At 34.8% G+C, this 27,899-nt stretch overlaps 2 protein-coding genes across 11 annotated transcripts; both read left to right on the top strand.

Moving 5' to 3' along the window:
• Positions 1-747: 747 nt before the first annotated feature.
• Positions 748-8,450, top strand: LOC121248725 (putative lysine-specific demethylase JMJ16). Of its 9 annotated transcripts, XM_041147276.1 has the most exons (14): positions 748-922; positions 1,290-1,393; positions 1,498-1,565; positions 2,728-2,848; positions 3,016-3,136; positions 3,431-3,502; positions 3,612-3,886; positions 4,511-4,579; positions 4,716-4,793; positions 4,929-5,453; positions 5,554-5,775; positions 5,883-6,041; positions 6,868-7,236; positions 7,391-8,450. In XM_041147276.1, the coding sequence occupies exons 5-14, from the start codon at positions 3,079-3,081 to the stop codon at positions 8,228-8,230; spliced, it is 2,667 nt and encodes an 888-aa protein (XP_041003210.1). In that variant the 5' UTR covers positions 748-922; positions 1,290-1,393; positions 1,498-1,565; positions 2,728-2,848; positions 3,016-3,078; the 3' UTR covers positions 8,231-8,450. The 9 variants fall into 9 exon arrangements, with proteins under 9 accessions (XP_041003210.1, XP_041003208.1, XP_041003213.1 ...); XM_041147274.1 differs by having other exon boundaries at positions 2,728-3,136; XM_041147279.1 differs by having other exon boundaries at positions 2,728-3,153.
• A 133-nt stretch (positions 8,451-8,583) lies between these two features.
• LOC121248727 (probable arabinose 5-phosphate isomerase) lies at positions 8,584-12,288 on the top strand. 2 transcript variants are annotated; one of them, XM_041147284.1, is made up of 3 exons: positions 8,584-9,722; positions 10,809-11,032; positions 11,567-11,704. In XM_041147284.1, exons 1-3 carry the CDS (start codon positions 8,931-8,933, stop codon positions 11,676-11,678), a joined length of 1,128 nt encoding a protein of 375 aa, XP_041003218.1. In that variant the 5' UTR covers positions 8,584-8,930; the 3' UTR covers positions 11,679-11,704. The 2 variants fall into 2 exon arrangements, with proteins under 2 accessions (XP_041003218.1, XP_041003217.1); XM_041147283.1 differs by lacking the exon at positions 11,567-11,704 and adding an exon at positions 11,966-12,288 and having other exon boundaries at positions 8,768-9,722.
• The last annotated feature ends 15,611 nt before the right edge of the window (positions 12,289-27,899 follow it).

The raw sequence follows: 27,899 nt of genomic DNA, 5'->3' as shown, positions 1-27,899 counted from the left end.
ACCTGACTGTCCGCCATACCCCCATGGTGGCGCGTGTCTCTCACGCACCATCATAGTCGTTGTTTGTATTTTTTTTCCTCTAAGGTTGAAAATGCGGATTTATATCTTTTCAAGATGTAATTTGTTATTTTTCTATTTTTTTTTTATTTCTATAATGTCTTTTTTTTTTAGAAAAATAAAAATAAAAAAATACATAGTCTCTTAGACTTTTGTCCGTAGAGTGTGTCTTCAACTCCGTCTTAGACGAAGTATGGGGTTTGGTTAACTCTACTCCGTCTTAGGCGGAGTATGGGGCTGATTAACTCTGTATGGGGTAGAGTTGTGCTGTCTCTCAGACTTTAGATCTGTAGAGGTTTGTAGCTTGGACTAGACCATGTCAATCACGGGTGTGTACTTGGGAGCTATAAATTTTGTAGTTGGCTTGTAATGTATGTTTTAGGTCCAGTTTGTAATGTCCGTTATTAATGAATGCAATATTTTTTTTCTAAAAAAAAATAAATATATATTTTAATTTTTATGTGAAATGATTTAATCAGGTCAAATTGGTTATGCGGATTAGTTCAACTCATTTATATGAAATGAGGTTGATGTGGGTCGTAATGTGTTGACCCATTTTTAATTAATTACAAACGGGTGACACGACACGATCTGTTATTTAAATGGTCATGTTAGGATTTAAAAGTCTAGTCTGTTTAGTTTAGCGGGTTGAGTTTGAATTGATCTATATAATTTAATATCCATAACTTAACACGACACGAACGTCTAAATTATCAACCCCCGCCCATGGGGCACCGGCATACCCGTTGAGACCATTTTTCCACCCTCTGTGTGTAAAAACCCCTACAATTCTCTAGATGAAGACCTGCATATGCCACCAATTAAAGCACCTCTTAAATGGTTAGATATTAAAACGATCTTCATGGTATGCATTGATTCCCATACTCTATTTTATACGTTCTATCTTGAATTATTGAGTTGAAAGAATCTCAATTTACGTCTTAAATTATTTTTATTTTTTTAAAATGTTACTTCAAATTTGAGCGTCTAAAATGATTTTAGATGCTAATCGAAGATAAAATTATAGATATTTTTTACTGTAGATTGCTCTTTTTTCCTTGGCAATTTACTAATTTCGAGGGTGCAAAAGTGAAAAAAAGACAGGAATGAAAAAGGAGGTCATATGATTTTCTATTACGAAGTTTCATTCTTCAAATTACCTCTGCCACCTAAACCTTCGACTTTCGGGAGGCAGATTGGTAAAGCAGTTTATTTTTTATTTTTCCCATCAGACGACTGGAAACTGAAGAAGAGGAAGGCCCCATTAGAGCACCATGCATGTTTTCAGTAGCAACTATGGTCAGAAACAGTAGAGGACTTTTTACGGTGGCTTCGGGTAAAGATACCCCAATATTCGCCCCCTTTCGTTTTTTTGTTTTTGTTTTTCATTTTGATTTACTTTAATTGGTCATTTTCTTCTTCAACATTTTGGTGGTGTAGGTGTTGCCCTGTGAGGCTTTTCATTCAAGACTTCGCCAGCCCTTCTATTTTCGGGAATTATATTTTGGGTTTGTTTTTCTGACTATTGTGAATTCGATGCATATGAAATTCCTCTTTGTTCTCTGCGGTTAGTACTGATACAGTTATGTTGGTGTGAGCTGCACGCTGATTATGAGTTTAAACTGAAAAGTGTTATTCTTTCCAATCAAATTGGGATATATTAGGTTTGAGTAGACCCACTTTATGGTTCCCGTGATAATTTGTGAGTCAAATTTATAGTTCAGTGTTGGTTGTGTGGGAATTTTTGTAGAACAGCAGCTTCAGTATAAACTTCAGTTAAATGGTGGTCCAGCTTATTTTTATCTATATGATTTTACGGTCATCAGTGTTGACTTATTTGCCAAGTTGGTGAAATGAAATCTATCAACATCTTTGTTTTTTATGAATTGGTGTTTACTATTTGAGGATTATATTTTACGTATAGAAAGATAATAGGAGGGATAATACATTATGGTTAGTTCAGTTCTTCATTAAGATGGCATAAAGCTTTATGTCGAGGATTTCATAGTTAAATATAAGGCAATTCCTACATGCTCCATTTTTGTTGATGAGGAAACTTTTTATATCAGCAACACCTTGGTTTTCATTGTGGTATGTGGATAAATGCATACACAACACATGTTATATTGTTATTGTGGTTCCAATTAAGATGTTACTTAATGTGGGGTTATAAGAAGTTAGTTAGACAATTGCTGTTTTTCATAGCGCTTAGCTTGTAATTAGGTTCATCTCTTGTATACTTCCTGTGTACCTGGGCCATGCCTAATTATGTGGATTAATATATTCTTCTTACTTATATAAAAAAAAAGAAGTTAGTTAGACAATTGAATGTACTGGTCATTGAACAAAGCACGTATGAGATTTCAATGATGAATTTGTGGCTTTTGTTTATCTTTAGTAGAATTCGAGAACCCGGGACTTGATTTTTTATTAGTATGGTATGTTTGTTAAGCAATAGAGATGAAATTAGATATGGAAGGAAACAAAATAGCTGCATCATACTGTCTAGTATTGGAATTGGAATCTGGAATGAATTGAACAGATCTGGCACAATTTAAGTGAAAGAAAAACAAAGAAAAACAGAATGACAGATCCTATTGCTTCATCCTTGGGATCAGCTATAATTGTGCAGAATAGAAAAAAAATTGGCTTAATAGCATGCTTTCACAGGTAAAATCCATCAAATTATCTTCCTTAAATCTGTCATCCGGTGGTAAGCAGCAGCAAAATCACAAATTTTTGTACTATATATATCCTCATCCCCTTCTTTTGCTGGTTTGCTTTGCAACAGGTAGAGTGTTAAGTTCTACCTATATGATGCTTATATGTTTATCTCCTTCAGATCCCATTTTCGAGGCATGTTTATTTCCTTCAGATCCCATTTTCATGCCTCGAAAATGGGTGAAAGGAAGGGTTGAAATCTGGTTGTTTACATTTATATTGATTTTCTTTTATCAGCCCATACCACCATATCATACATGGTCTTGGGATATTTAGGCAGGGCGCTAAATATGTAGAAGCATGTTAGATGGCTGTGGAAACTTGGTGGTTTGGACAATCTGTGAGATACTGACAAGATGAATGTGATAGCACCTTGTGAGCCCTGATTTATGTTGTTTATGTTGTTGCTTTATATATCGATGATGTCACTTGTATATCCAAATATCAACATTTTAATCACACAATGTACACCCTATAGTATGGAATGCTAATTCCATTTGTAATCATATTTTTTGGCGAAGAATTCAGTTCTTTTACCCATATGCTGCTATATGCTTTGGAGTATGTTGGATCGATTGATTGCAGTTAACCATTGTTTTTCTTCCTAATTATGTCTTTCCACGTGCTTGATTCTCTTGTTGGCTTGCTGCAGTCAATTTCAAGCCTTGCTTGAGACGCAGTTGTGGTCCTTGCGAACTGGTGCAGACTGTTAACCATTATAGCAGTGAGCATAATCAGTTGGACTCTACTTCAATATCTTCCCTATAATCGATTCCTAAATTGCTTGGATTTTATTACTTTTTTTTTTTTTTTAATTTATTTTTACTTTATAGTGCTGATGGACTTAGAGCACAAAAGGTCTTGTCCTAACGACGAGAATGTGGAAAGTTTCCCAGTTCCACCAGGTTTTGTATCTCTTACATCCTTCACATTGAGGAGGGTGGAAAGAAGTGAAGAAACCGATAATTCCATGTCCTTCGAGAGTGCATCTACACTAGAGCCAATCAAGACGGACAACATGTCTGATGTGACCAATATTGCAGAGTTGAAGAGATCTTGCAAACGCAGACCATGGATACTTTTTGACAAAAGCAATCACAGTCCAGAGGTATCTGAATCAGGACTATTTGACATGGTCATAGATCTTCTTCTTGTTTTTATAATGCTTTAGTTTGGTGCTTTGATATATTATGCTACTGTGTGGTGTAAATTTAGGGAAATGTTGTTCCAAAATATTTGTTTTCAATGAAATACCTTCTCAGTATTAATTTTCGTATCTGACAAGGTCCCCCACGGCATCCCTTTCAATTCTGAGGATGATGTGTTGTTATTTTACATTTCTCATCTTAAACTTAGTGCCTAAGAATATGTTAAGAGAGGCATAAATGCGCAGGTGCATGCTTTGCTATCTTTCTCCATACCATGAAAAATCGTATCGTTATTCTAATTTGAAACGAGGACATTGATATTGAAGAGGCAAGAAAGAGAAATAAATGTATTTGTATATGGTTAATAATAAAATCATATAGGGACAAACCTAGGATGCTGAATGCAGATGATTTGGTTGTGTGCATGGAGTGATTGTATTTATACATTTTAAGGGTGTGGCTTAGAGTATGTCTTACCTCTGAATGATTCATGTGTTAATAAGTGTAGTACATCACAAGCAGTATCTGTTTGATTTGTTTTTCAATATGAGTGGTAGTTATAGTGGTACTTCTTTCTTTTGCAGGATCCCCCTAAAACTTGCCTTCCAAAAGGGGTTACTCGTGGATGCCCAGATTGTAGTAATTGTCTGAAGGTTGGTTCTTGTTAGTTAACCATTCTGTTTGTATTATGAGTCAAACTTTCCATTGCACTTGAAAACTTGGAAGCATTATGTGGACAGGTTCCCTTGTTTCCAAGACGTTCATTGTCAATTGATTTTTTGTGAACAGGTAATAGCAAGGTGGCGTCCGGAAGAGGCAAGAAGGAGTGTCAGTGAAGAGGCTCCGGTTTTCCATCCAACGGAAGAGGTGTTTCTTGTCTTATTCATGCATTTCTTTATTTTTCTTTCATTTATGTGCTCTCAATATCCTTTTTTAAAATGTAAAGTATTTTTTTCTTGTTGGAAATTGAATTCTTGCATGACTTTGAACCTTTTGCTGCAGGAATTTGAAGACACTGTTAAGTATATTGCAAGCATACGCCCTAGAGCAGAAGCATATGGAATTTGTCGTATTGTTCCTCCTTCTTCGTGGCAACCTCCTTGCCTAATTAAGAAAAATAACATATGGGAAAATTCTACGTTTGTTACCCATATTCAGCGCATAGATGGGCTTCAAAAACAGTCTTCACAGAGTAAAAGGGCTAGATTTAATGAAAATGTAAAGGGTAAGAGGAGAAGTTTGAGGATGGCTTCAAACTATGAGTCTAGTGATGAAGATGCCACAAACCCTGATGATGTTGGACGTTTCAATATTGAAAGCTTTGAGTCTGAACCTGGCCCAGAATTTGCTCTCGAAACTTTCAAGATATATGCAGATGATTTCAAGTGCCAATATTTTTGCAGTGGAGGTAAGGTTACAGGTCGGGATAAAAATTCAACTGGGTTCCAAGAGAAGGGGGAACCATCATTGGATGATATTGTGGGTGAATACATACGTATTGTTGAGAATCCAACTGAAGAAATTGAGGTATGTTTGAAGTTATACAATGTATTCATTGCGTGACATTTTCTATATTCATGCCTGTTCCATTGAGCAGATTATGTTGTCCTGTCCGCCCACTTTTTAGGTGCTTTGTGCAAACCTGGAGACTGGAGTTTTGGGCAGTGGATTTCCAAGAGTATCCAATCTTGTGGAGATATCTGGTTATCCTAAGTATTTGAAATCAAGCTGGAACTTAAATAATATACCTAAACTGCCTGGTTCTCTTCTTTCTTTTGAAACCAAGGAGACGTCTCATATCTTACAACCTCAGCTTCATGTAGGAATGTGCTTTTCTTCACTTCAATGGGTAAGATAATTGGATTCTTAGTTATCTGGGTATAGATAGACAGTTCCCTCATTAAGTCGTTCAATGTCCATCCTATTAAATCTCATTCAATTGATTTTCAAAAACAGAAATCTGAAGAGCACCACTTATACTCATTGTGTTACATGCATTTGGGTGCTCCTAAAATATGGCATTGCGTTCCAGGATGCTATAATGTTAAGTTTGAGGCGGCCGTGAAGAAATACTTTCCAGATTTGTTAGTTGAACCTCTGTTGGGTCATAAACTGGTGAGTTGCAATACCCTTCTTATGTAATTGCTTCATTGATGAGAAATGCTTTTGTTGTTCAATAAATTAATGGCATGGGATGCATATCTTCCACTGCCTGGTGGACTCATTTTCATCTCATGGAGCTGATTAGCATGCACATATTTAAGACTTTGTAAGAAGAATATACTCTGGTAAAAATGCAGTACTTTTTTGGCTTGTAGTCCCACTTTAATTCCAATTTGCATGCTTATATAATTTTGTAAGAAACATATACTCTGGTCAATATGCAATGAGTTTTTTGCTTGTATTTCTACCCTTACGATTTTTCCAATTAGTCAAGCCTAATAAGCTTTGGAAAGTAGATGTCTATATAAAATGCAACAAGATGTGTTTGACCAAATAAACTAACATATGGCCCGGGCTTCAAAGGGTTCCTGGTAGGCACGAAGTTCTTATGATTCCAAACGGGAAGCATGTATTTTCTAGTTATGCCATAGATGCCACAGCATTGACACTACACTGCATTAGATAGTTCTTGGCCATAAAGTCTACTTTGTCTCCTTTCTATGCTACTTGCTGATTTCATAAGCCAATATATACTATCATTATTGAACATGATCCTTCATGCTGATTGGTCACCCTTGTTTTCCTGTGTCCAAGTCGATGTTGACGGAAAAAAATGATTCGCCAGGATATTTTAGAAATTCTTGAAAGACGCATGTCATTCTTTTCTTTTTTTTTGGGGGGGGGGGGGGGGGGGGGGGGGAAGGTTCGGGGTGGAGAGATAGGACAAACATCTCATTCAGTACTTGGATGTTTTATGACATTAGTTTCTTTTGTACAGGTTACTGAAAAATCTGCCTCCATGTTGAAGTCAGAGGGTATACCCATCTATCGTTGCATTCAATATCCTAGGGAGTTTGTTCTTGTCCTCCCAGGAGCATATCATACTGGATTTGACTCGGGCTTTAATTGTACGGAGGTGGTGAATTTTGCTCCCCTTGACTGGTTGCCCTTTGGACAGAATGCTGTAGAACTCTATCATGAGCAAAGAGGAAAAACTTCACTATCCCACGATAAACTGCTACTTGGGGCAGCTAGGGAAGCTGTGAGGGCACAATGGGAACTTGCACTTCGTGGGAATAACACATCAGATAATTTGAGATGGAAAGATGTGTGTGGAAAGGGTGGCATATTAGCAAAAGCGCTCAAGGTAATCCCTAGATTACACAACTCCAGCTCCTGAATGTAAAGCAGATGAATAATAGATACATTGTTTTTGTTGCTGATACATAATAGCGGTTGAGTTTTGAGCTTTTCTTCTGTTTTCTTACATTTTTCAGGTTTTTTTTTTTTTTTTTTTGTAGTCACGTATTAAGTACGAAGGCATTAGGAGGAAGTATCTTTGCAACTCTTCAGAGTCACAGAGGATGTGTAAAAATTTTGATGCTACCAGCAAAAAGGAATGCACAGTGTGCCTCTATGACTTGCACATGTCTGCAGCTGGTTGCCAATGTAATCCAAACAAATTTTCATGTTTGAATCATGCAAAGCAGCTCTGTTCTTGCCCTTGGGGTGACAAATTTTTCCTCTTCCGTTATGAAATGAATGAGTTAGATATTCTACTTGAAGCTTTGGAAGGAAAACTAAGTGCAGTCTACAGATGGGCTAAAGATGATCTTGGACTGTCTCTGCATTCTTCTGTCTCCAAAAATAGTCCACAAGAACCATGGCTTGCAGGCCGTCAAAACTCTCGTTCAGAAGAATCAAAACAAAAGGAGCACAAATCCCAAAATGTGGGAAAACCCAATGGAATTGATAGAAACTCTGCTTTTAACATTAAGGCAGAAATAAAGGCACGTCTGCTCCAATCTAAAGTCTTGAGTAACTTGAAAGCAAAAGACAATAATACTGTGGAAACCCAAGATGCAGCAACGCGAAGCCGCATCAGTACTCCTGCATCTAGTATTGAGACAGAAACAAAGGCACATGTGATTCAATCAACAATGTCCAACAAGCCAAATGAAAATGGTAATGCAGCAGCATCTACAATTAATTCGAGTGCAACAGCAGATGGTATTTCATTTTTGCAGACAGAGGTGATATTTGAGGTTTCTTCTGAAAGCACTAGTGTGTCAAGTTCCTCAGAGTCTGAGGAGGAGACATTGGATCTTGTCTTTGGTTCAGCTAAAAAGGGTGCTGTATAGGTGAAGAAGTTTCACTTGTTAATCTTTGAAGAGGTGGTGCAATAGAGTTGACTGCATTTTTTTTTTTTTATAGAAAAAAACATAAGAGTTTGAACATTCAAATCCAAGATTAGTGACGTAACATCTTATGATGATACAATGAGAGTACGTACCACATTTATCTGTACTTTAAGATTACTTGATATCATTTACTCGAAATCTAAAGGTACATCTTCGAGCAGTTAGGCCCTACAGAAGCAAATTTTCAAATAGTCCCATAGTTTTCTTCCCAAAACAGGTTTGTTATTGTAACTTTTGATATTCCAGTTGATTTTTAGCAGAGTTGCAAGTGACAGAGAAGATGACTTGTGATTTGGTGAATTATCTATGCCTCCTCTTGTTTCCTCAACTTGCATGCAGCCTGCTTGAAATTTGTTAAAAATACTGAATAGTCTTCATCACACATCAGTTTTTGGTGTTATGCCCAACACTCTTGATAAATATTATTTAGAAAAATATTAAAAAAAAAATATATATATATATATATATATATATATATCACTATCTCATCATAATCATTCACGTGATAGTATTTAATAATTCTTGTATTTTTTTCTCTTTTTTTTTTTTCTTTTGATGCCATCCCTCTCAGATATCTCTCTTAGGTGATGATGACTTTGTTAATGGCGTTTTCCATTTATCTATCGTGACTTATGATGCAATGACCACCGCCGACACTCCCTCGTTATATTTTATTACGGCGAAAAGTAACAAACATATAACGGCGAGCTTTCGTGCTCATTTTAATTCCATCAACCTCGGATATTTATTCCTTCTTTCCCTCACATCTCCGGAATCAATGGGTTCTCTCCCGCTGAACTCTTCGTCGGAACACCTAGTTCCACCGTATTCTCCACCTCTCGGAATTGACGAGAGTACCCTCCTTACTCTCTTCAAATCCCAGCAGAACCATCTGAACTTCTTCTTCGAGAACCTCTCGCTCCCCCAAACCCTTTCCTTCGCCCGCATCCTTCTCTCAGCCTCCGGAACCATCTTCTTTTCTGGCGTCGGCAAGTCTGGATTCGTCGCCCATAAGATCTCCCAGACCCTCGTTTCCCTCGGCATCCGCTCCGCCTTCCTCTCCCCCGTCGACGCCCTCCACGGTGACATCGGGATCCTCAAACCGAGCGACGTCGTCGTCTTGTTCAGCAAATCCGGGACCACCGACGAGCTCCTCCGCCTCGTGCCTTGCGTGCGGGCTAAGGGCTCGTATCTTGTCTCGGTCACGTCCGTGGAGGGCAATGCGCTCGCCTCGGCTTGCGATATGAACGTGCATTTGCCGGTGGAGAGGGAATTGTGCCCGTTCGATCTGGCGCCGGTCACTTCTACGGCTATCCAGATGGTATTCGGTGACACGGTGGCGATCGCGCTCATGGGGGCCAGGAATTTGACCAAGGAGGAGTACGCGGCGAATCACCCCGCGGGTCGGATTGGAAAGTCTCTCATTTTCAAGGTCAGGTTTCTCGTTTCGATTGGAACTCAAGAATGTCTCGATTTCTTTTTTAATGAACTTAATTTTCTGGAATCTTGGTGTCGTTTCGTTCCGGTGTGGATTGTTAAAGTTGTCTTTTGTTTTTTTGGGTTAAGGAATTAAAATTTACAAATGATTGATATTAGTTCATTCAGGTATTATTGGTTGGATTGTTTCATATGATATGAATGTGCAGTTAGCTTAGGTTTTTTTTTTTTTATAAGTAAAGAGGATAATTGTTGCTTTAAAATAATATTACTGGTAGCATTCACTTACTGAAAAATTATTACCGATAGCAGTTACACAGAGCAGGCACCATATCCCATTAATAATGGCTATGGTGATGGCTGAAGTTGCAAACACTTTTTTTTTAGAACAGAAACATTTGTACTCATATTAATGGAATCAATAATAAAGTATATGCCATACAATTACAAATTAGCATCTAGCAAGATCTAAGATTGAATAAAATCTGGACACTGATGACACCACTGAATGGTGTTTTCCACAAAACGAGCATGTCTTGCAAGTAAATGAGCTGTTTAATTATCTTGCCTACCAGCATGAAGAACATCATACGCCACAAAACGAGAAAGAACACTTTGAATTTCAGAAATCAGATTCCCTTGCCTTGATAAAATAGGTTCCTTAGAACCAATAGCTTCAAAACAGTCAATGAATCCCCTTCCAATAGCAAACTGGAAAAACCTATATTCAAGATCATCCGAAGTCCCCTCAAAGCAGACACTGTTGTTGTTGGTGGTGGTGGTGGTGGTTTTGGGATAGCAGTGGCATACACCTGTTACGGTTTTGATGGTGCCTGTACTGAGGGTTGTCTATGCAGGCGTTGTTGCTGGAAATAGCTTTGATTTCTTTATTGATATTGTAATAGAAATGTACAATATTTAGTTTTCTATAATTTACCATATTTCCCTGAATTGCAATTCTGCCTATCTTTTCTACTTGTGTGCCTGCGATGCAAATGCTTATAAAAACAGACAAAAGTTGCTCTGTAAGAAAGAATATCCGAAATTGATATTAACAAGTATCGATTTATTTGAGGTTCAGGTAAAGGACCTTATGAAGAAGCAGGATGAGCTTCCAGTTTGCAGGGAAGAAGATTTGATAATGGATCAGCTAGTGGAGCTGACAAGTAAAGGATGTGGGTGCCTGCTTGTTATAGATGAATATCATCATCTGATTGGTACATTTACTGATGGTGATCTGCGGCGCACACTCAAGGCTAGTGGAGAAGGCATATTTAAGCTCACAGTGGGAGAAATGTGCAATAGGTAATAGAAGGAAAATATTCATCGTCTTTATCCGTAGTTAACCTACAATTAGGCTAGCTTGCTCCTTTACAATTTTTTTTGGGGTTCAAAATTTAAAGCAGCTTGCGTGGTCAGTGGGCACCATGTAGAGTAGATGTTGCTGTGATTTCTTGTTTCCATATAAGGACTTGCTTAACGGAGTAATTTGGACGTTCTTGTTCATTATTCAGTTTGTGCCTATATTGCGCAAATTGTGATTAGGCTGAAAAGATTAAATATTTGGATCCTTTGGAAACTGCTCTTCAATCAAAACCTTGAAGAAATGGTCTTGAACATTCAGTAGGTGACAACACGTATGCATAGGCACATACTCACAAACGCATCTCTTGAAGGAAAGAGGGAGAGGGACAAAGATAATTTTGATACCCCCTATGATAAGGATAATGATAGGTGGTGCATGAGATCCCATATTATTTGGTAAGAAAAAGTTCTTACTCTTTATAATGTTTCAATAGAACTCCAATTGTATCATTGACTAGTCCTTTCGAAGTATAGGCTATGTGATTTGGGCTTTCCATTAGGGCGTTACAAATGTATTAGAGCCAATGTGGGACTTAAGTTATGCCACATACAATGGACTAGCCTTACGAGGACGTCGAAAATTTAAGGAGAGATTATGATATCCCATATGATAAGGATAGGTGGTGTATAAGATTCCATTTTGTTTGAGAATGAAAAGTTTTTACTCTTTATAATGTTTCAATGATAAGGGTAAGTGGTGTATGGGATCTCATATTGTTTGAGAATAAAAAGTTCTTACTCTTTATAATGTTTCATTGATACTTTAATTATATCATTGACTAGTCTTTTTAGAGTATAAGTAATGTGGTTTGGTCCTTTCATTAGGATGTTACAGTAACCTTCAAATCACTAAAAGTCTCTCGGTTATTTCAGGAAACCAAGAACCATCGGTCCAGATGCAATGGCAGTGGAGGCAATGAAAAAGATGGAAGCACCACCATCCCCTGTGCAATTTTTGCCTGTCACAGATCATCAAAATATATTGATTGGCATTGTCACACTGCATGGACTAGTTTCTGCTGGCCTTTGATGTACTTGTGTGTTTTTTTATGCCTTCTGAATTTAATTCCTGTGATGATTCTTTGTTCTGTTTATTCTTTTCTCCTGTGGCGTACCACGTGCATGGGGTTGATCTGTAATGCTACTATTGTATTGTGGATAAGAGAATATGTTGGCATTGTGCCACAGCAACGTCACCCTCTAGTGCCTATGAGCATTTTTCTTTTCCTTTCTTTTGAATTTGTCGTACAACAACTTTAATACATGAACACGGTACGGTTAAATACATACTTTTTCCTAATTCATTTTTGTAGTACGTACTGTGAGAATTGATTATATAAAGATAGCTCAACAGAGAGGAAGGCTTCTAGCGCTATGAATTGGGACGTTCCCCGTCATACAAATGAATTGGCCAAGGAAAGTAGGAAAAAATCGAAAATATGTTTGTGAATAGTAGTGAAATAGTTTATGAATAGTAGTGAAATGATTTGAGTTAAAATATTTTATGAGATTTTAGAAAATGAGATAGAATAAGTTGAATAAAAATATTATAAAGTTAAAATATTATTAAAATATTTTTTTTAATATATATATTTTTTTTTTTTAGATTTGAAAAAGTTGAATTAATTTTTTTATTTTGTTTGAAAGTTTCAAAAGGTTATAACTCTTCGTAATGATTAGATGAAAAAATTGAAAACTTAAAATTGAAAAGTGTTTATTTTTTAATAGCGTTTGGATGCTGAGATGAGATGATATGAGATAATGTATATTATATGTGAAATCAAACAGGGCCTAAAACTCTCGATGCGGCAGATAAAGAGCATTCTGTTTATAAGTCTGTCTTCCCTGAAGCCTCCTTGCATCAGCTCTCCGTTTGGCTGTCAGGAAAACGAAGTAAAACACGAGATATTGTATTCTTGACTTCTGGGTCGGCAGGGAGGGAGAGAGGTGGGGACTTTTTGGGTTGTAATTACTTTCAAACTCTGGAAAAAAAAAAATGGCACCTCAGTATAGGTGATTGACTGAGCTGAACCTATAATATTATAAAGGTAATTGACTTAAATATATTCGGGTAAGGTAATGATAGCTAAAGCTAGCTGCATTATTAATGTATTAATTTGTCATTTTGTATATTTCATTATGTAGTAGTACTACTGAATGCATGGATGCAGGAACTAATTTCAATATACATGAATTATAACAAGTTTTAATGGGTACTGCATCACATCAATCAAAATATATATGGGCCTAACACTTAAATTATTTTCTTGTGCACCAGCCTGCTTTGTATACATGTTGAAGAATAATCTTATAAATTGATGTGATTTGATGTAGTTCATCAAATTATAAAATTATTTTCATTGTAAAATAGATCTAATAGATCAGATGAAATTATATCAATTTATAGGATTACGTTTATATAATTCATTTGTAGATGTAATAACATATGTAATATGAAGAAAAATCTACAAGGGCCGCATGAAAAAGCATGCAGTACCTGATTCATGCGGGAGGGAATAATAGTACGAATGCATGGGCACCGTAGGGTTAATGGAATCAATTATTATATCAAAATGGAATAGTTCATGTAGCCTCATTCATATCATTTCTAATCAATCAAGTATTTGAATCAGTTTTCTTGTCAATCTTAATCAGGCACTTTTTTTTTTCTTTTTTTCTTTTTAATTCTGCGAATGAATTATATGAATATATATATATATATATATTTATATATATTTATATTCCGGAAGAAAACTTCATGAGTGAGGGTACTGGAAAAGAAAATTTCATCGTTTTCCAAGCAAAGAACAAACCAAGTAAATTCTTAAAATTTCAACTATATATCTATGCTTGGTATATATATACCTAGATTAATGCATACATATATGTGGCTCTAACTTTTATTTTTAGTATATTTGTCTTGCTCACTGTCTAGCTAAGAGTTCTTTTGAGCTAGCTGAAGATGTGATTGAGATAGTTGAAAGACCAACTGTGTAATCGTTTCCCCTTATTCTTTATAGAATTTTGGAAAGTTTCCTCTAAAAAAAAAAAACAAAAAAAACAAGTATTGCGCAGCATTCATTTCCCTTATCAAAGCTTACAGATAAAGTGTATATATATATATATATATATATTAAGATACGTACGTCTAAATATATATATATATTTATATATATCCATGAAAAAAAAAAAGAAGAGGTCGTATGATTGATGATTTACATATATTATTGACGATTATGAATAAGTTGATAGTCCAGCAAATGAAGAAGCATATCAAGAAAACGAATCATGCATCAATCTATTTGTTGATCTAAGCCAATATGACATGGTCTCATTGCGTAGAGAAGATGTTCAACCTGAAGTAATTGAGGGTGGAATGTCGGAAGAACATGAATCAACTGAAGTGTCTAGTGAGGATGAGAGTGACTGGTCCAGCAAAACTGATAGTGAATAAATTTCAAACAGATATTTGTGTAAGTATCATTCTTATAAATATCCATAACATTTGTTTGAATAATAATTTATTACAATTTCAAACATATATACCTTCTAAACGTAAAGCAAAATGTGCGCCATTCCCATCAATTACCGACTCCCCGTGTGGTTCACCTGCCATCAATAGTGGACCAACATCACTAGACCCAGAACAAGATATTTATCAAATCAAATACCACATTTAATGCTTGATTTAAATAATATATATCTATAAGATAAAATAATTAAATTAAAATATATGCTTTAATTACTGTATATATAATTGTTGTAAGCCAATGCCGAGGTCGAGGCACTACGAGGGGTGTCTGCATAGAGAAAGTAAGAAAAGTGGGTAAAATTAAAATTGATATTCTTGATGATCATACTAGTCGCTCTGGGGATTCAGCAACTTGGCTTGCTTCTTATGTTGGTACCCTTACTCGCACGTATGCACCAATGACTACATCCTCTTGGACTAAAGTTTCTCAAGATGTGAAAGATCACATAAAAAATCATTGTCCAGTAATAAGCTACATCTTAAGAAACTAAGTATAACATGTTAATTTAAAATTACTTTGTATTTATACTAATTGTTTGTAATTTTTTAAAGGACGAGTTTGAACTTAATTTTAGCCGATGAGAGGATTGACCAATGGTTAAGGAACTGATGTCGAATGCATTTCAGAGGTACAAAAGTCGATGCGATGCACATTATCAAAAGTTCAGTACTACAACAAAGCGAGCTAAAATCCATTCCAAGTAATGCCACCAAACGAATGAGAGAAGATTTGTAATATGTTTAAACATTATGCTTATTAGGTAATTTTGTTGCTATTTTTTTTTAATATTGTATGCCACCTTTGATCTGAAACGCCTCATCATCATGATCAGTTCCAACTGTTTAATTATTTCATGCACATGATGAGTGGTGTTTTCAATGTCAGATAAATGCATTCATGCATGGAATCATTAGATCAATTAATATCCAAAATGGGGTACGCTTGCATATATATTAAGTTATAATTGGGGTTATTAAAGGGATGCATTCTTGATTGATGATGATTAGTATGATCTTGTCCAAATTAAATGATGTTATCTGCATGCAGCATGCCCTCCCGCCCCAATCTACCAATGAAAACTTAACAAATCTTTTGGAGGAAAATTAAGTGCATGCATGCATGTGTAGCCTGTAAATTAGCATTCCAAATGATATATAGATCATAAAAAATTTAAAGTTAAGAGGGGAATACCAATCTAATAGATTTTCTCGTTTCTCTATGCTATGTACCTAAGAACTGAAAATCTCATCTTCTTCGTCCAGATGGGTGGAGCACCCATCCTCCTCCCGTGTATATAGTCCCGACACTGTCATATCATGTTTTTTTCCCCTTTTTTTTACCATAGCAGCGCTGATCTAATGCTTTCTGGCCACCCATGACTACCACACACTGCACTGCAAGCCTCTACAGCTGCTGATCCTTAAGATGACAGAAGGAGATCGTCGAAAAGAGCATACCTAAGAATTAAACATCTCATCTTCTCCGTCCAAAGGGTGGAGCACCCATCCTCCTCCCGTCTATATATTCCTGAGACTGTCCTACAATATTTTTTCTGGTTTTTTCTGCATTTTTTTAGTATAGCAGCGCTAATCTACTATTTTTCAGCCACCCACTACTACCACATGTTGCACTGCAAGACTCCCAATCTACTGATCCTTAGAATGGCAGAAGCAAATCATCAAAAAGAGTGGCGCATGCGTCTCACATGTGGCCCAAACCGAGCATGAGATTCACATGCCACCCCACTAGGGAGAGCCTGTCGCTGCCATGCACAACATTTTTGGGGTCAGTAGCCTCAAATTTCTTAGATCCGACCAACTTCCACTCTCCTAGTGTGGTGCGTACTCTTCACACGCCTCCACAGTTTCTGGTGGTCGTTCGTCGGAAATACGACTCTTCTTCCGCTTGCTTTTTTCCTATGTTATCATTTCTCCTAACCAAATGATCATGGGAAAGAGGTAGTAAAAGTCTCCTTTAGTCAGTCTAGACCTACGACATGCAGCACAAATCAATTCACTGCGGCTTCCAATCATAGTATTACAGTCTGTTTATTAAGCTATACCAAAACCGCTTCAGGCAGCTTCTTCTTGTTGGAAACGGGTGGAGGTCAAGTCATTAGTCCTAGATCCTTTTTCTTTTCTTGCGTTGTACTAGTTAGTTTGGGATGAATGTCGAGGCATCGCACTCTGTTGTCTCTTGTATCTTGTAACTATTTTATGTATTTATAATACACTTGCTTAGAAAAAAAAAATATAAATAGTAAGTACTCTCAATCATCATGAGTTAATGTTTAGTACAATGTTGTACATATTATGTACATACTACGTTGAAGTTATGGGGTTCTTTTTTTTAAAACAAGTCATGTATCTGTATTCATTACTAAACAATTCTACAACGTTTATCAATGGTTACATAACTCTATATCTCTTAAGGATAACCTTCCATCCAAATATGTTCCTCATTTACAAGTAAAGAAAACTTTGCAAGAAAGTGAGCAACATTATTACATTCTTTGTCAATGTGTATTACTTCCCACTGCTTCCTATTTCTCAACACTCCTTTGATGTCTTCTATCATCTGTCCATGCCATTCCCAACACTTTTCCCTGCTATTTACAGCTTTAACTACAGATAAAACATCACCTTCTAACTAGACTTTAATGAAATTAAGTTCATCACACACTTTGATATCTCTCCATAGTGCATGTATCTCAGCTAACAGAAGATTACTGATATTCTTCTATGGGCCACACAAAGAGAATAACACCTCACTGTGGTTATCATTTATGACTACTCCAATCCCCCATTTGTTTTCTTTCTCCTTCAAAGCAGCATCCGAATTAACTTTGACATAATCCTCAGCAGGTAGCTTCCAACAAATCTCCCTTCTGACTTGAACTCCACCCACCAATCTTCCTATCTGCTTCTCCTATGCCTGTTGGAATTCCTCCAAGCAATCTGCTGCTTGATTAAAAACCACATCAGGTCCCTCAAACTTGTTCTCAAAGATTAGACCATTTCTCCTCAACCAGATTCTTCTCAACACCACAACAACTACTTCCAGCTCTTCTTGAGTCAATTTTGAGGTGCATTCTGTCCATAGCTCCAACATGTCCCTTTCTGTACTTGACCATTTTTGCATAGAACTTCTTTTGCTTACCCAAACATCAGTTGCACCATTACAACTCCATAATGCATGAGTAACTGACTCTTCCTGCCTCTTGCAGACTGGATAGCTAGCCCCTTTTATTACCTTTTTGTGAAACAAATTTCTCTTTGTTGGTAGACTGTCATTCAAGGCCTTCCATACAAACACCTTCACCACCCTAGGAACATTTAGCTTCCGCAACACCTTCCATCCCTCTACTGCTCTATTCGATGGCTTGCTATTTTTTCTTTTCTTCTTGCCTACTTTAACATGATAGGCACTCCTCACACCATACATCCCATTTTTTGAACATGCCCAAATATGCTTATCAGGTAAACTAGAAATGCTAATATGTTACTTACAAACTATATCTGCTTCATCTTCGTTCAAAACTTTCTTAACCAGTTCAACATTCCATTCCCTACCCCCTTCACAAGGTAGCTCAACTAGCTTTTCCACCTTTGCTACAGCTTGTAAAACATCCACTGGTGATTGAATTTTGAAAGTCGAGACTCTTGGTATCCACATGTCCCTCCACACTTTAATACTCCTCCCATTCCTTACTCAATACACCAACCCTTCCTTCAACAGTTCTAAAGAGTCCCATAAACTTCTCCATATTACTGAAGGTCTAAATCCCAACTTTGACTGCAGTATGTCTAAGTTTTTGAAATACTTTTCTTTTAATACCAATGCAACCATGGAGTGGGGAGATATTATCACTCTCCAACATTGTTTTGCTAACAATGTTTTGTTAAATGATTCCAACTCCCTAAAGCCCAAGCCCCCATTAGCTTTCGATAATCCCATCTTTGACCAACTTCTCCATTGGATTCTATTATCATTATCCCTAAATCGCCACCAGAACTTGGCCATCTGAGTTGCTATTTCCTTACATAGTTTTTTTTGGCAACTTAAAAATACTCATATAGTAAGTTGGGATTGCTTGTATTATAGTTTTCAACAATATTTCCTTACCCGAGGGGGACAAAAACTGATTCTTCCAATTGTTTAGCTTCTTCCAAATTCTGTCTTTGACACTACTAAATGAGTTGTATCAAAACCTACCAATCATAATTGGTAGGCCTAGGTATTTCTCACAATTTTTCTGCACTCGAGCCCCACATTCCTTCACAATTCCTTCTTTCACATTTGCCTTGGCATTAAGACTGAAAAGTATATTGGTTTTATGCTTGTTTAAGCTTTGACCAGAAGCCTTTTGATATAATTCAAGAATCTCACTTATGCTCTTCCATTCTTTCCAACTTGCCTTCCCAAAAATCAAGCAGCCATCTGCAAAGAGTAAGTGGGTAATCTTCATGCCACCTCTGGCCACTAATACACTCTTCAATTATGTTTTCTCCCTTGCCTGCTCAAGCAATGAACTCAGGCCCTCTTCACACAAAAGGAAAAGATAGAGAGATAGTGGGTCTCCTTGTCTTAACCCTCTTGTGGGTACAACTGTCTCACCAGGCCTACCATTCACTAGTGTAGCATATGAAACTGAATAAATACACTGCATAATCAGCCTTGTCCCTTTTTTTCCAAATTCTATTTTTCTCATAACTGCCTCAAGAGACCCCCACTCCACCCTATCATAAGCTTTCAAGATGTCTAGCTTAATTGCCATGCTTCCCACTATATCTTTTTGCCTTATTTTCATAGTGTGTAGTATCTTATATGCAACAATTATGTTATCAGAAATGAACCTTCCTGGGAAAAAAACACTTTGACTTTTCAAGATAACCTCATCCGGCACTACTATGATCTTGCACAACACATTACACAAACTGATTGACCTGAACTCATTCACACTCTTAGGGTCACTCACCTTTGGAATTAAGGCTATGAAAGTCTGGTTAAAGGACTCTGCTTCGAACCTGCCTCCATTCAAAAATTCCAGTATAGATTTACTAACATCATCACCCACCACATGCTAGAAAGATTGATAAAAACATACTTGGTATATAATGGAGAGAGAGATAGTGAGTGAGAGAGAGCCTGAGTGTGTTAGAGAGAGTTATCCCTATTCTTCCAATATTTTTTTATATAAGGGTCCATTTAGCAATATATTTACCTAGGGAGGTACTGTTAGGTGGCCAGGTGCAGTTCCGTTAAATATATCAGGTTGAAAGATATTTGAGTAGATTGAAGCGCACTGTTGGGAATAAAGCCCGAGCTGAGGGTTCAATAGTAAATACTTATATACACGATGAATAGTTGACATTTTACTCTCTATATCTTTGTGTTCTTAAGACACGATTTAATCGTGAAGAGCGAAATGCTGATCTTGCTACTCCTCCCCCTCGTGAACTATCAGTGTTTTTCCAGAATGTATGGTCCTTGGGTGCACAAATGGGATACAACTTAATTGGTGGAGAGTTAGGAAAAACTCGATGGTACATGTTGAATAATTATCGGGAGATTGATAACTATCTCAGGTATGTCGCTGCATACCTTGAATAATTCTAATTAAAAAAAAATTAACTATAACGAATGTGTGCAAATATTTTATTCTTTTGTACTTCTATACAATGAGTACATTGACAAACTTAGGACAGAAGGTGTAGAGAATATAAAGGCGAGACACGAAGAAGAGTTTTCCAAATGGTTTAAACAGTGCGTATGCATTTAAATGTCCCATGACACATAATATTTTTGAAACATTTTAATTCTTGGTAATTTTTAATAATTTTATTACTATTTCAATTGTTAAATTTCGGAACAATATACTCATGATCCTGCATCAGTTTCTTCTGAATTGCATGCATTGCCACATGGTCCCTCACACAGAGCACTTCGACACACTGCATGTATGGTTCAAGGTTATAGATTTCATACTATAGACCATGAACATAATAGAAAGATGCAAAATTGTCGTGTGTTGGTCGAGGGAAGTCATAGAACAGATGATATTGACTACTATGGTATCATACATGACATTATCGGATTAAAATACCTAGGTGAGAATGTGACATATGTTTCTAAATGTGATTGGTGGAATCTAGGTGGTGGTCGGGTTTCGATACATAGGGATTGTCACTTTACGAGTGTCAAAACTGCATATAAATGGTACGAAGATGATCCATTCGTATTGGCTTGGCAAGCAACCCAGGTCTATTATTTGATTGATCCAATAAAAGGGGCCCATGAAGATAGTGACAAGATAACTTGGCGAATCGTACATAAATTTGTTTCTCAAAATATCTATGTTGCAGAAATAGTAGCAGATCACGATCATAGCATAGATAACGATGACACTTCGATTATAGAGGCCTACCAGAAAGATGAAGAGGGTATTAATTTAGAAAAATGATAAACATACATTACTTTTCATAACACATTACACAATCAGGTTTTAAAATGAATGGTAGTTTAGAAAAATACTTTATAAAAGTAACATTACTTTACAAAAATACTCTCATTTTAAAACAAGCGTTATAAAATATATTGTAAAATGTGTTGTGTGGATATTATTACTCATTAATTTTATTTGTTGACCTAGGTGCACTTGAACTAATCCCGCTATGTAGAGATGACATCCCACCCGTACATTTTTATCCATCCGTATTAAATGATTATTCAGTTCATGAAGTAAGTGAAGAAGAAGAAGAAGAAGAAGAAGAGTCCGAATAGGAAGTCGATGAAGAAGAAGAGTCCGAATAGGAAGTCGATGAAGAAGATGATGACGAACATGTTATTGAAGTTGATTCTGAAACAAGCATGAAAAATACATCTGGAGATAAAGAATAAAAGTATTAAATATTTTATTTACATAAGGGACAGTACAATACATTTTTTATAAAATATTCTAGAAATATTAATCATTTTCAAGGACGCCACTAATATAACAACAAAGAAATGTGCCTCCTCCCCCAAGTCCTGAACCCGTTCACGACTCCCTAACTGAGGACTCCACTCCTGAACAAGTTGATACACAGGAGACAGACAGACAGTCGACACCTACCAGTAATAAAATTTTGTTGATAATTAATTATATTTTAATACTTTGCATACTGTATTTAATAATCTTAAATATATTAGGCAATGTCTTGTCACGTCGTAGATGTGACTTAATACGTGGCCTTTCTCCAGAAAAAAATATAAGGTACGGAAAAATAAAGGTTAACATTCCTGATAACTTCATTAGAGGAGTGGATAATAGTGCAGCATCACTTTCCTCCTATTTCGGCACACTAGTCAGAGTTTATGCCCCATTTTATGTGCGATCATGGAGATATATTCAAATGAGGTTAAGGATCACATTCGGAGTCGTGTACTAGTGAGTTTATATACTATAGTAAAGTTTTAAAAAAACTATTTTGATTTCATATTTTTTATGCAATTCACTTCTTAGGATGAATTCGACCTCGATTTTGGTCATAACCAAGATGTGTGAAATGTAAATGAGTTGATGGCTACATTATTTCAACGTTACAAGGGACGATGTCATAACCACTTCAAGAAACTCGAGACGTTGGAAGAGGTTGTTCAGTCCATTTTTTTAGAAATAAAGTTAGACGATTGGAAGAAGTGTTGTCATCTTTTCGCAAGTCCAGATTATCAGGTATTCAAGATTTATCTCCTATAACTTATATACTAATATATTAGTTCCATATATTATAATTCACATTCTTAATTAATCTTGTAGCATTTAAGTTCTATTAATGTACAGAATAGAACGATTTTGACAATCCACCATCACGCTGCTTCAAGGTCATTCCAATGTCTTGCCGATAAAATGGTAATTAATAACTGATTAATTAAAATTCACTCGTTTTTATCATATTCTTTTATTTAAGTAATAATATTATTTTTTAAAATTACTAATGTGGCTTTGCTAGAAACGTGGTGATCCTGTATGTTTCTCCCTCATTCATGTCTATGCTGCTACTTACACTAATGAGCACTGTGAGTGGATTGATCCTATTGCTAAAAATAATTCTTTAAGTGAGGTTATTTTCTATGAATAAATTATGTAACATGTGAATATATATTATGTTTGATTCATCATTTTTTTTAATATGTTACTTATTGTGTGTTTTCTTTGTAATTTCATGAAAAATTATTGAGATGCAATCAGCCTATGCGGAATCCTCTCCTAGTGACATGGACATATTCATGCAAGTGCTTGGGAGCAAGTCTGGTCCGGTAAGAGGTTTGAGACGTTCTTTCAAGCATGTTGATTCATCATCCACGACCTCGACTTCATAAGTTAATAATCTTACAAAAGATTTAGATGCAGCACGCCATGCAGTTAAGCAAATTAAGTTGAGAATGCAGGAGTTGAAGTCTATCTTATCGCGACAGTCTAATTTAGAGACTCATTTGTAAGAGCGACAAAGACACCAGAATGAGAGAATACGCATTAAAGGTCAAGAGCAAGTACAAAGGGAGATGATGGTCTGGATGGAACATGTTATGTCACTTTAGCAGGATGACGGTGGGCGAGGAAAGAAGAAGAAATGAATATATATCATTATCATTATTAGAAACATTTATTGTCTAATTTTGAAATTCTATAAGACATTATTAGTTGTTATATTATATGGTGTAATATAATACAATTTGTATGCTTTTTAATTTTATGAAATTAGTATTTCTTATTGTTATGTTCGAATGTAAAGAACAAATATTTGAACATGGCTTCACATTCGAACCAATGTTCGAACATAATATGGATACCACCGAATTCCAACAAAACATTCAAACGTAAGTCACTCCGTTCAAACGTTTCCACCCACAAACAATCTAAATGTTCGAATGATAAGAATAGATACGTTGGAACGACAACCCAACATCCCAACGTTAAATATTTTACGTTCGAACGCTTTTTCATTAACATCCGAATTCTACTTTCAAACGTCTCCAAGTAAACGTTCCAACGTAAATATTAATTGTGCCAAGCAAAAACAACGAACGTCTAATTTTTTTACATTTGAATGTTATTTGGTCGGGTTAATGTTCAAATGTTAGTTTTTATATGCGAACATTACTTTTTATGACGGATTTTAACTGTCACAAAAAAACTTCTTGTTCAATCGTTACATCTCGCAGAAGATTTACAACCATCACAAAAAGAAAAAAATATGTGACGGTTAAATAGTATACCGTCACAAAAAAGTATTTGTGAATGTTTGTTTATTTTTTATAACGATTTCGTCTGTCACACAAACTAAAATTTGTTATAGTCTATATATATGCTTAATTAATTAGTGAGTTCCTGCTATATATATTAATATTATTGTAGATGCGATTTGTCCTCAATCTGGATTGTTCTTGTAAAAAGTATTGACTTTTTAGTTCTCTTTAGAGCACTCTCAGTGGATTAGCCAAAGCTAAATGACATTTTTTATAAATATAAGAGAAATTTAACTTTTAGCTATTCTATCCACATAAATCTCCACATTGGAATAGTTATTTTTTCATTATATAACAATAAAATAATATAAGATAAATTTAGTTTTGGTTATTCACATCAAATTTTCACATTAAATTATCTATTTCTTCATTATATAGTAATGTATAACTAATAATTTTAAAAATATTTAATTTTTTTAATTTTAATTTAATTTATTTTATCATATTTTACTATTCTACTTATTATATATTAATTAATAATCATATTCTTATTAAATTAATATATCATTAACTCAAATTAATATACCAATTGTGATAAAATATGTGATAGAAAGAAAGGAAGAGAGAAATAATTAATAAAATATGTATTTGATGTATGTACAGTAATTTTTAAATTTAGAAAAATTTTTGAAAGTCACGGTAGCTAAATTTTAAATATTTAGAATTTAGTTAATCCGTTGTGAATATATTTTACTCTCAAATAACTAAATATTCATTAAATTTAATTTTTAACTAATCCATTAAAGATTCTCTAAAGACCTTGTATTTGTAGGTGAGGCAGATAAGGTACCCCAGCCAATTGATCAGTCATGTAATTAAACTCCATATATAATTAATGTACATGTATTAATTATTATTTTTGTAGTTGAATATATAAGGTACTGATCTTATTAATTATTCAAAAAAATTATTCTCCCTCCCTCAACAGCATTAACTTACAAAGAAATACTGGTACAATTTTAAAAAAATCCTATAAAAATAAACGTTTAAATTAATATGATTTGACCTTAAGTAGAAATTTAAAGTGCATTCTTTAAAAATTAAAATTAAAATTCTGAAACACTCCTTGGATAGAATTTTTCATGACGTAATAATATGTTGATCTCGCCGCATATAATATACGTGCCCAAACAACAACAATAAAAAAAATTAAAGTTAAAAAAAAAAAAAAAAAAAAAAAAAAAACTAATTTTAATTTTGGGTCCTATGATTTTTTGCTAACATGAATTACATGCAATTAATTTTGTTTGCTTAAAAGAACTCATGAAAAGATCACAATTCTGGCGGCAAATTATTGTTAATTACATAATTTCCACTTCAATCCTTAAAAAAAATTGACAGGAGTACTATATATATATCTATACTAGATCTAGCTATATCGTGATCAGCTAGCTGTCTTGAATTCAAGGCAATATCATATCCGAAACTTACTCCCGAAAAGATAACGCGCAGTGCAGGCCGCCAGTCTCATCCATATTAATGTTTGATCTGTTCCTCACAACTTTTTTTTTTTTTTTTTGGGTGGGGGGTGTTTAATTTTCTTGAATCAGTAAATAATGTAAGGAAGCCTTCGTCATGATCACTTTATATTACGCCTACCTTATATAACCCCCCGGATTTTGTTTTTTTCCGAATGATTGGCGTAGAATGATCATCGATCGATCTTGCTCAAGGGCTCATTGAACAAGGCAAGGAGATTAATGTAGAATGATCATTTTGTCGGTCTGATTATGGGATTATGACAACAACCAAAAAAGGTTGGAGTGCAATATGGGTGGGTAAACTTGATCATGTAAACGTTATTTTTTTTTAAAAAAAGAAGTATATTTATTTATGCAATAAACGAAGGTAATTAAAAAAAAAAATGAGGCATGCCAAATCGGGGAGGATCGGGCTGGAAACGGAAGTGATGTAAAAAGGAACAAATCCCTCCTGCATGATACATCAAAGCAGTTGATCTCAATATGGACATTTCAGAAAATTTATTGATACCAAAATCGATGGGTGCACAACTTAATCAATGACTGCATCAAACAATGTATTTAATAGCATATCCCTTATTGAATTACCTTCCTACATTCTTGATTTTTACAATAAAAAAGATCCACCTCTATCTTAAACATATAATAATTGTAATAATTTTACTATATTGCTGATTCTGGAAACTCGTAACTATATTTTATGTAATTTGTTTTCTTCAATTTTAAAAAAAAAAAAAAAAAAAAAAAAAAAAAAAAAAAAAAGTGATCCCAATATGTAATCATAATCCGATTGGAGAAGTGAAAGATCATGAGAACCAAGGAAAAGACAGACTAGCTAGGGAAGATGATACCTAAGTCAGTACTACTAGCTATACTACTGTAACCTAGCGAGCCTAGCATTTATAAATCACGACATTTAATACTCTTTACAAAAACCTGTACATTTGTACGTACGAGCTGCGAAAGACAACCCAACATTTCAGTACTGAAAGGTTTTTAAATTTGAGTATCAGACAAATTAGCATAGCTTCCAAGTTGTATATAATTAATGACACCAAACTCTCTAACATTTAATTCTCGAGAAATAATTTATATAAATTTTAAATAAGTAAATTTTATATAAATTTTTATAAAAAAATAGATTTTATTTTAAAAAATATAAAAAAAATTATTATTTATTAGTAAAATTTATTATTTTATAAAAAATTTATATAAAATTTATCTATTTAAAATTTATATCTAATATTACTCTTAATTTTTATTATCACAGTACATATATACCTAGCTACTACTGAGCTAATCATGGTAGCTAGAAATTAATTAAACGATATGACGTTTTAAATTAATTACGTACGCGTGTCAACACAAACTGTAGGACTGGAATAAGCTCTCCAGGCCCCTACATACAAGTAACCGGATTGGGAACATGCATGTATACATCGATCCTAAGACAGGAAATTAACCATCAAGGGTCCTACCTACCTACGTACGTACGTGCCTATGCCAGCTAGCTTATGCCTGGATAGAGAGATATGTGATCTCTAGTAGTTTTTAATATAATTGTCGTTGTAATAAATGGTGGTAAACCTAATCTATCGCGGTCAATCTTTTGGAAAGATCAACGTCCTAAATAATGCAAGGCAAGCATATTCTGCATCTCTGGTATATTAATTATTATATACGACAACGACGTACATTGGATGTCTGTTTTCACGATCGAGTGTATTCGGACCGTACGTACTACGTTTAGGAAGTTCTATTCTTAATTGACAATGGTTTAGTTTAAATCATTAATTCATTTCAATTCATCATTATAATTTTTTTAAATTTTAATATAAAATATAATAAATAATTTAATTTTTTTAAATTTTAAAATAATAATAATATTAAAAAATAATATTTTAATAATATTTTATTATCTTAACTCAACTCAATTTAATTCATTTTAATATCCAACACACCCAATACGTGCAGAAATGCAAGTAGATATAAGCAGGATTATTTTGACCGGGAAGGAAGACACTAGCACCTTCAATTATATCGTAATAATATTTTATTTAATTATTAATTTTTAATTTATTTTATTTTATTTTATTTTATTTATATAAATAAACAAGATTTTATTTTTTATAAAAAATAATAGGTTTTGTTTAGATTTAAAGATAAGTTAAAATGAATTATAAATAATAATAAAATTTATAAATTAAAATTGATAATTGAGATGAATTATAAATCTAAACCGAGATGGAATATTACAAGTGCTGGAAATCTCAAAATCAAGACTTCAAAAAAACCTAAAAATTTACCATGCATGCACGAATCCAAATGTAGTAAAACAAACTATTAGTTCTGTACAACGTTGAACCGGAACGTACTAATAGTGAAGGCCAAGGATTGATTTTTTTTTTTATAAAAATAAAAAAAAGAAACTAAAAAAATATTCTGGCATTTCAAGCAGAAGAAAATACTGGAGCACCTGCAGGGTAGAATCTCCGCTTTCTTACC

Source organism: Juglans microcarpa x Juglans regia, chromosome 2D (genome assembly GCF_004785595.1).
Source record: "Juglans microcarpa x Juglans regia isolate MS1-56 chromosome 2D, Jm3101_v1.0, whole genome shotgun sequence".
Taxonomy (NCBI): Eukaryota; Viridiplantae; Streptophyta; class Magnoliopsida; order Fagales; family Juglandaceae; genus Juglans; species Juglans microcarpa x Juglans regia.
This window is presented reverse-complemented; position numbering and strand designations above follow the sequence as displayed.

Bases quoted from the DNA above. Each gene is read 5' to 3' on its own strand.
- LOC121248725 (XM_041147276.1), top strand. From the start codon at position 3,079: ATGTTAGATGGCTGTGGAAACTTGGTGGTTTGGACAATCTGTGAGATA. The intron at 4,580-4,715 runs GTTGGTTCTTGT...TTTTGTGAACAG, and splicing joins ATTGTAGTAATTGTCTGAAG to GTAATAGCAAGGTGGCGTCC. The intron at 7,237-7,390 runs GTAATCCCTAGA...TTTTTTTTGTAG, and splicing joins TATTAGCAAAAGCGCTCAAG to TCACGTATTAAGTACGAAGG.
- LOC121248727 (XM_041147283.1), top strand. From the start codon at position 8,931: ATGACCACCGCCGACACTCCCTCGTTATATTTTATTACGGCGAAAAGT. The intron at 9,723-10,808 runs GTCAGGTTTCTC...TTTGAGGTTCAG, and splicing joins GAAAGTCTCTCATTTTCAAG to GTAAAGGACCTTATGAAGAA. The intron at 11,033-11,965 runs GTAATAGAAGGA...CGGTTATTTCAG, and splicing joins GTGGGAGAAATGTGCAATAG to GAAACCAAGAACCATCGGTC.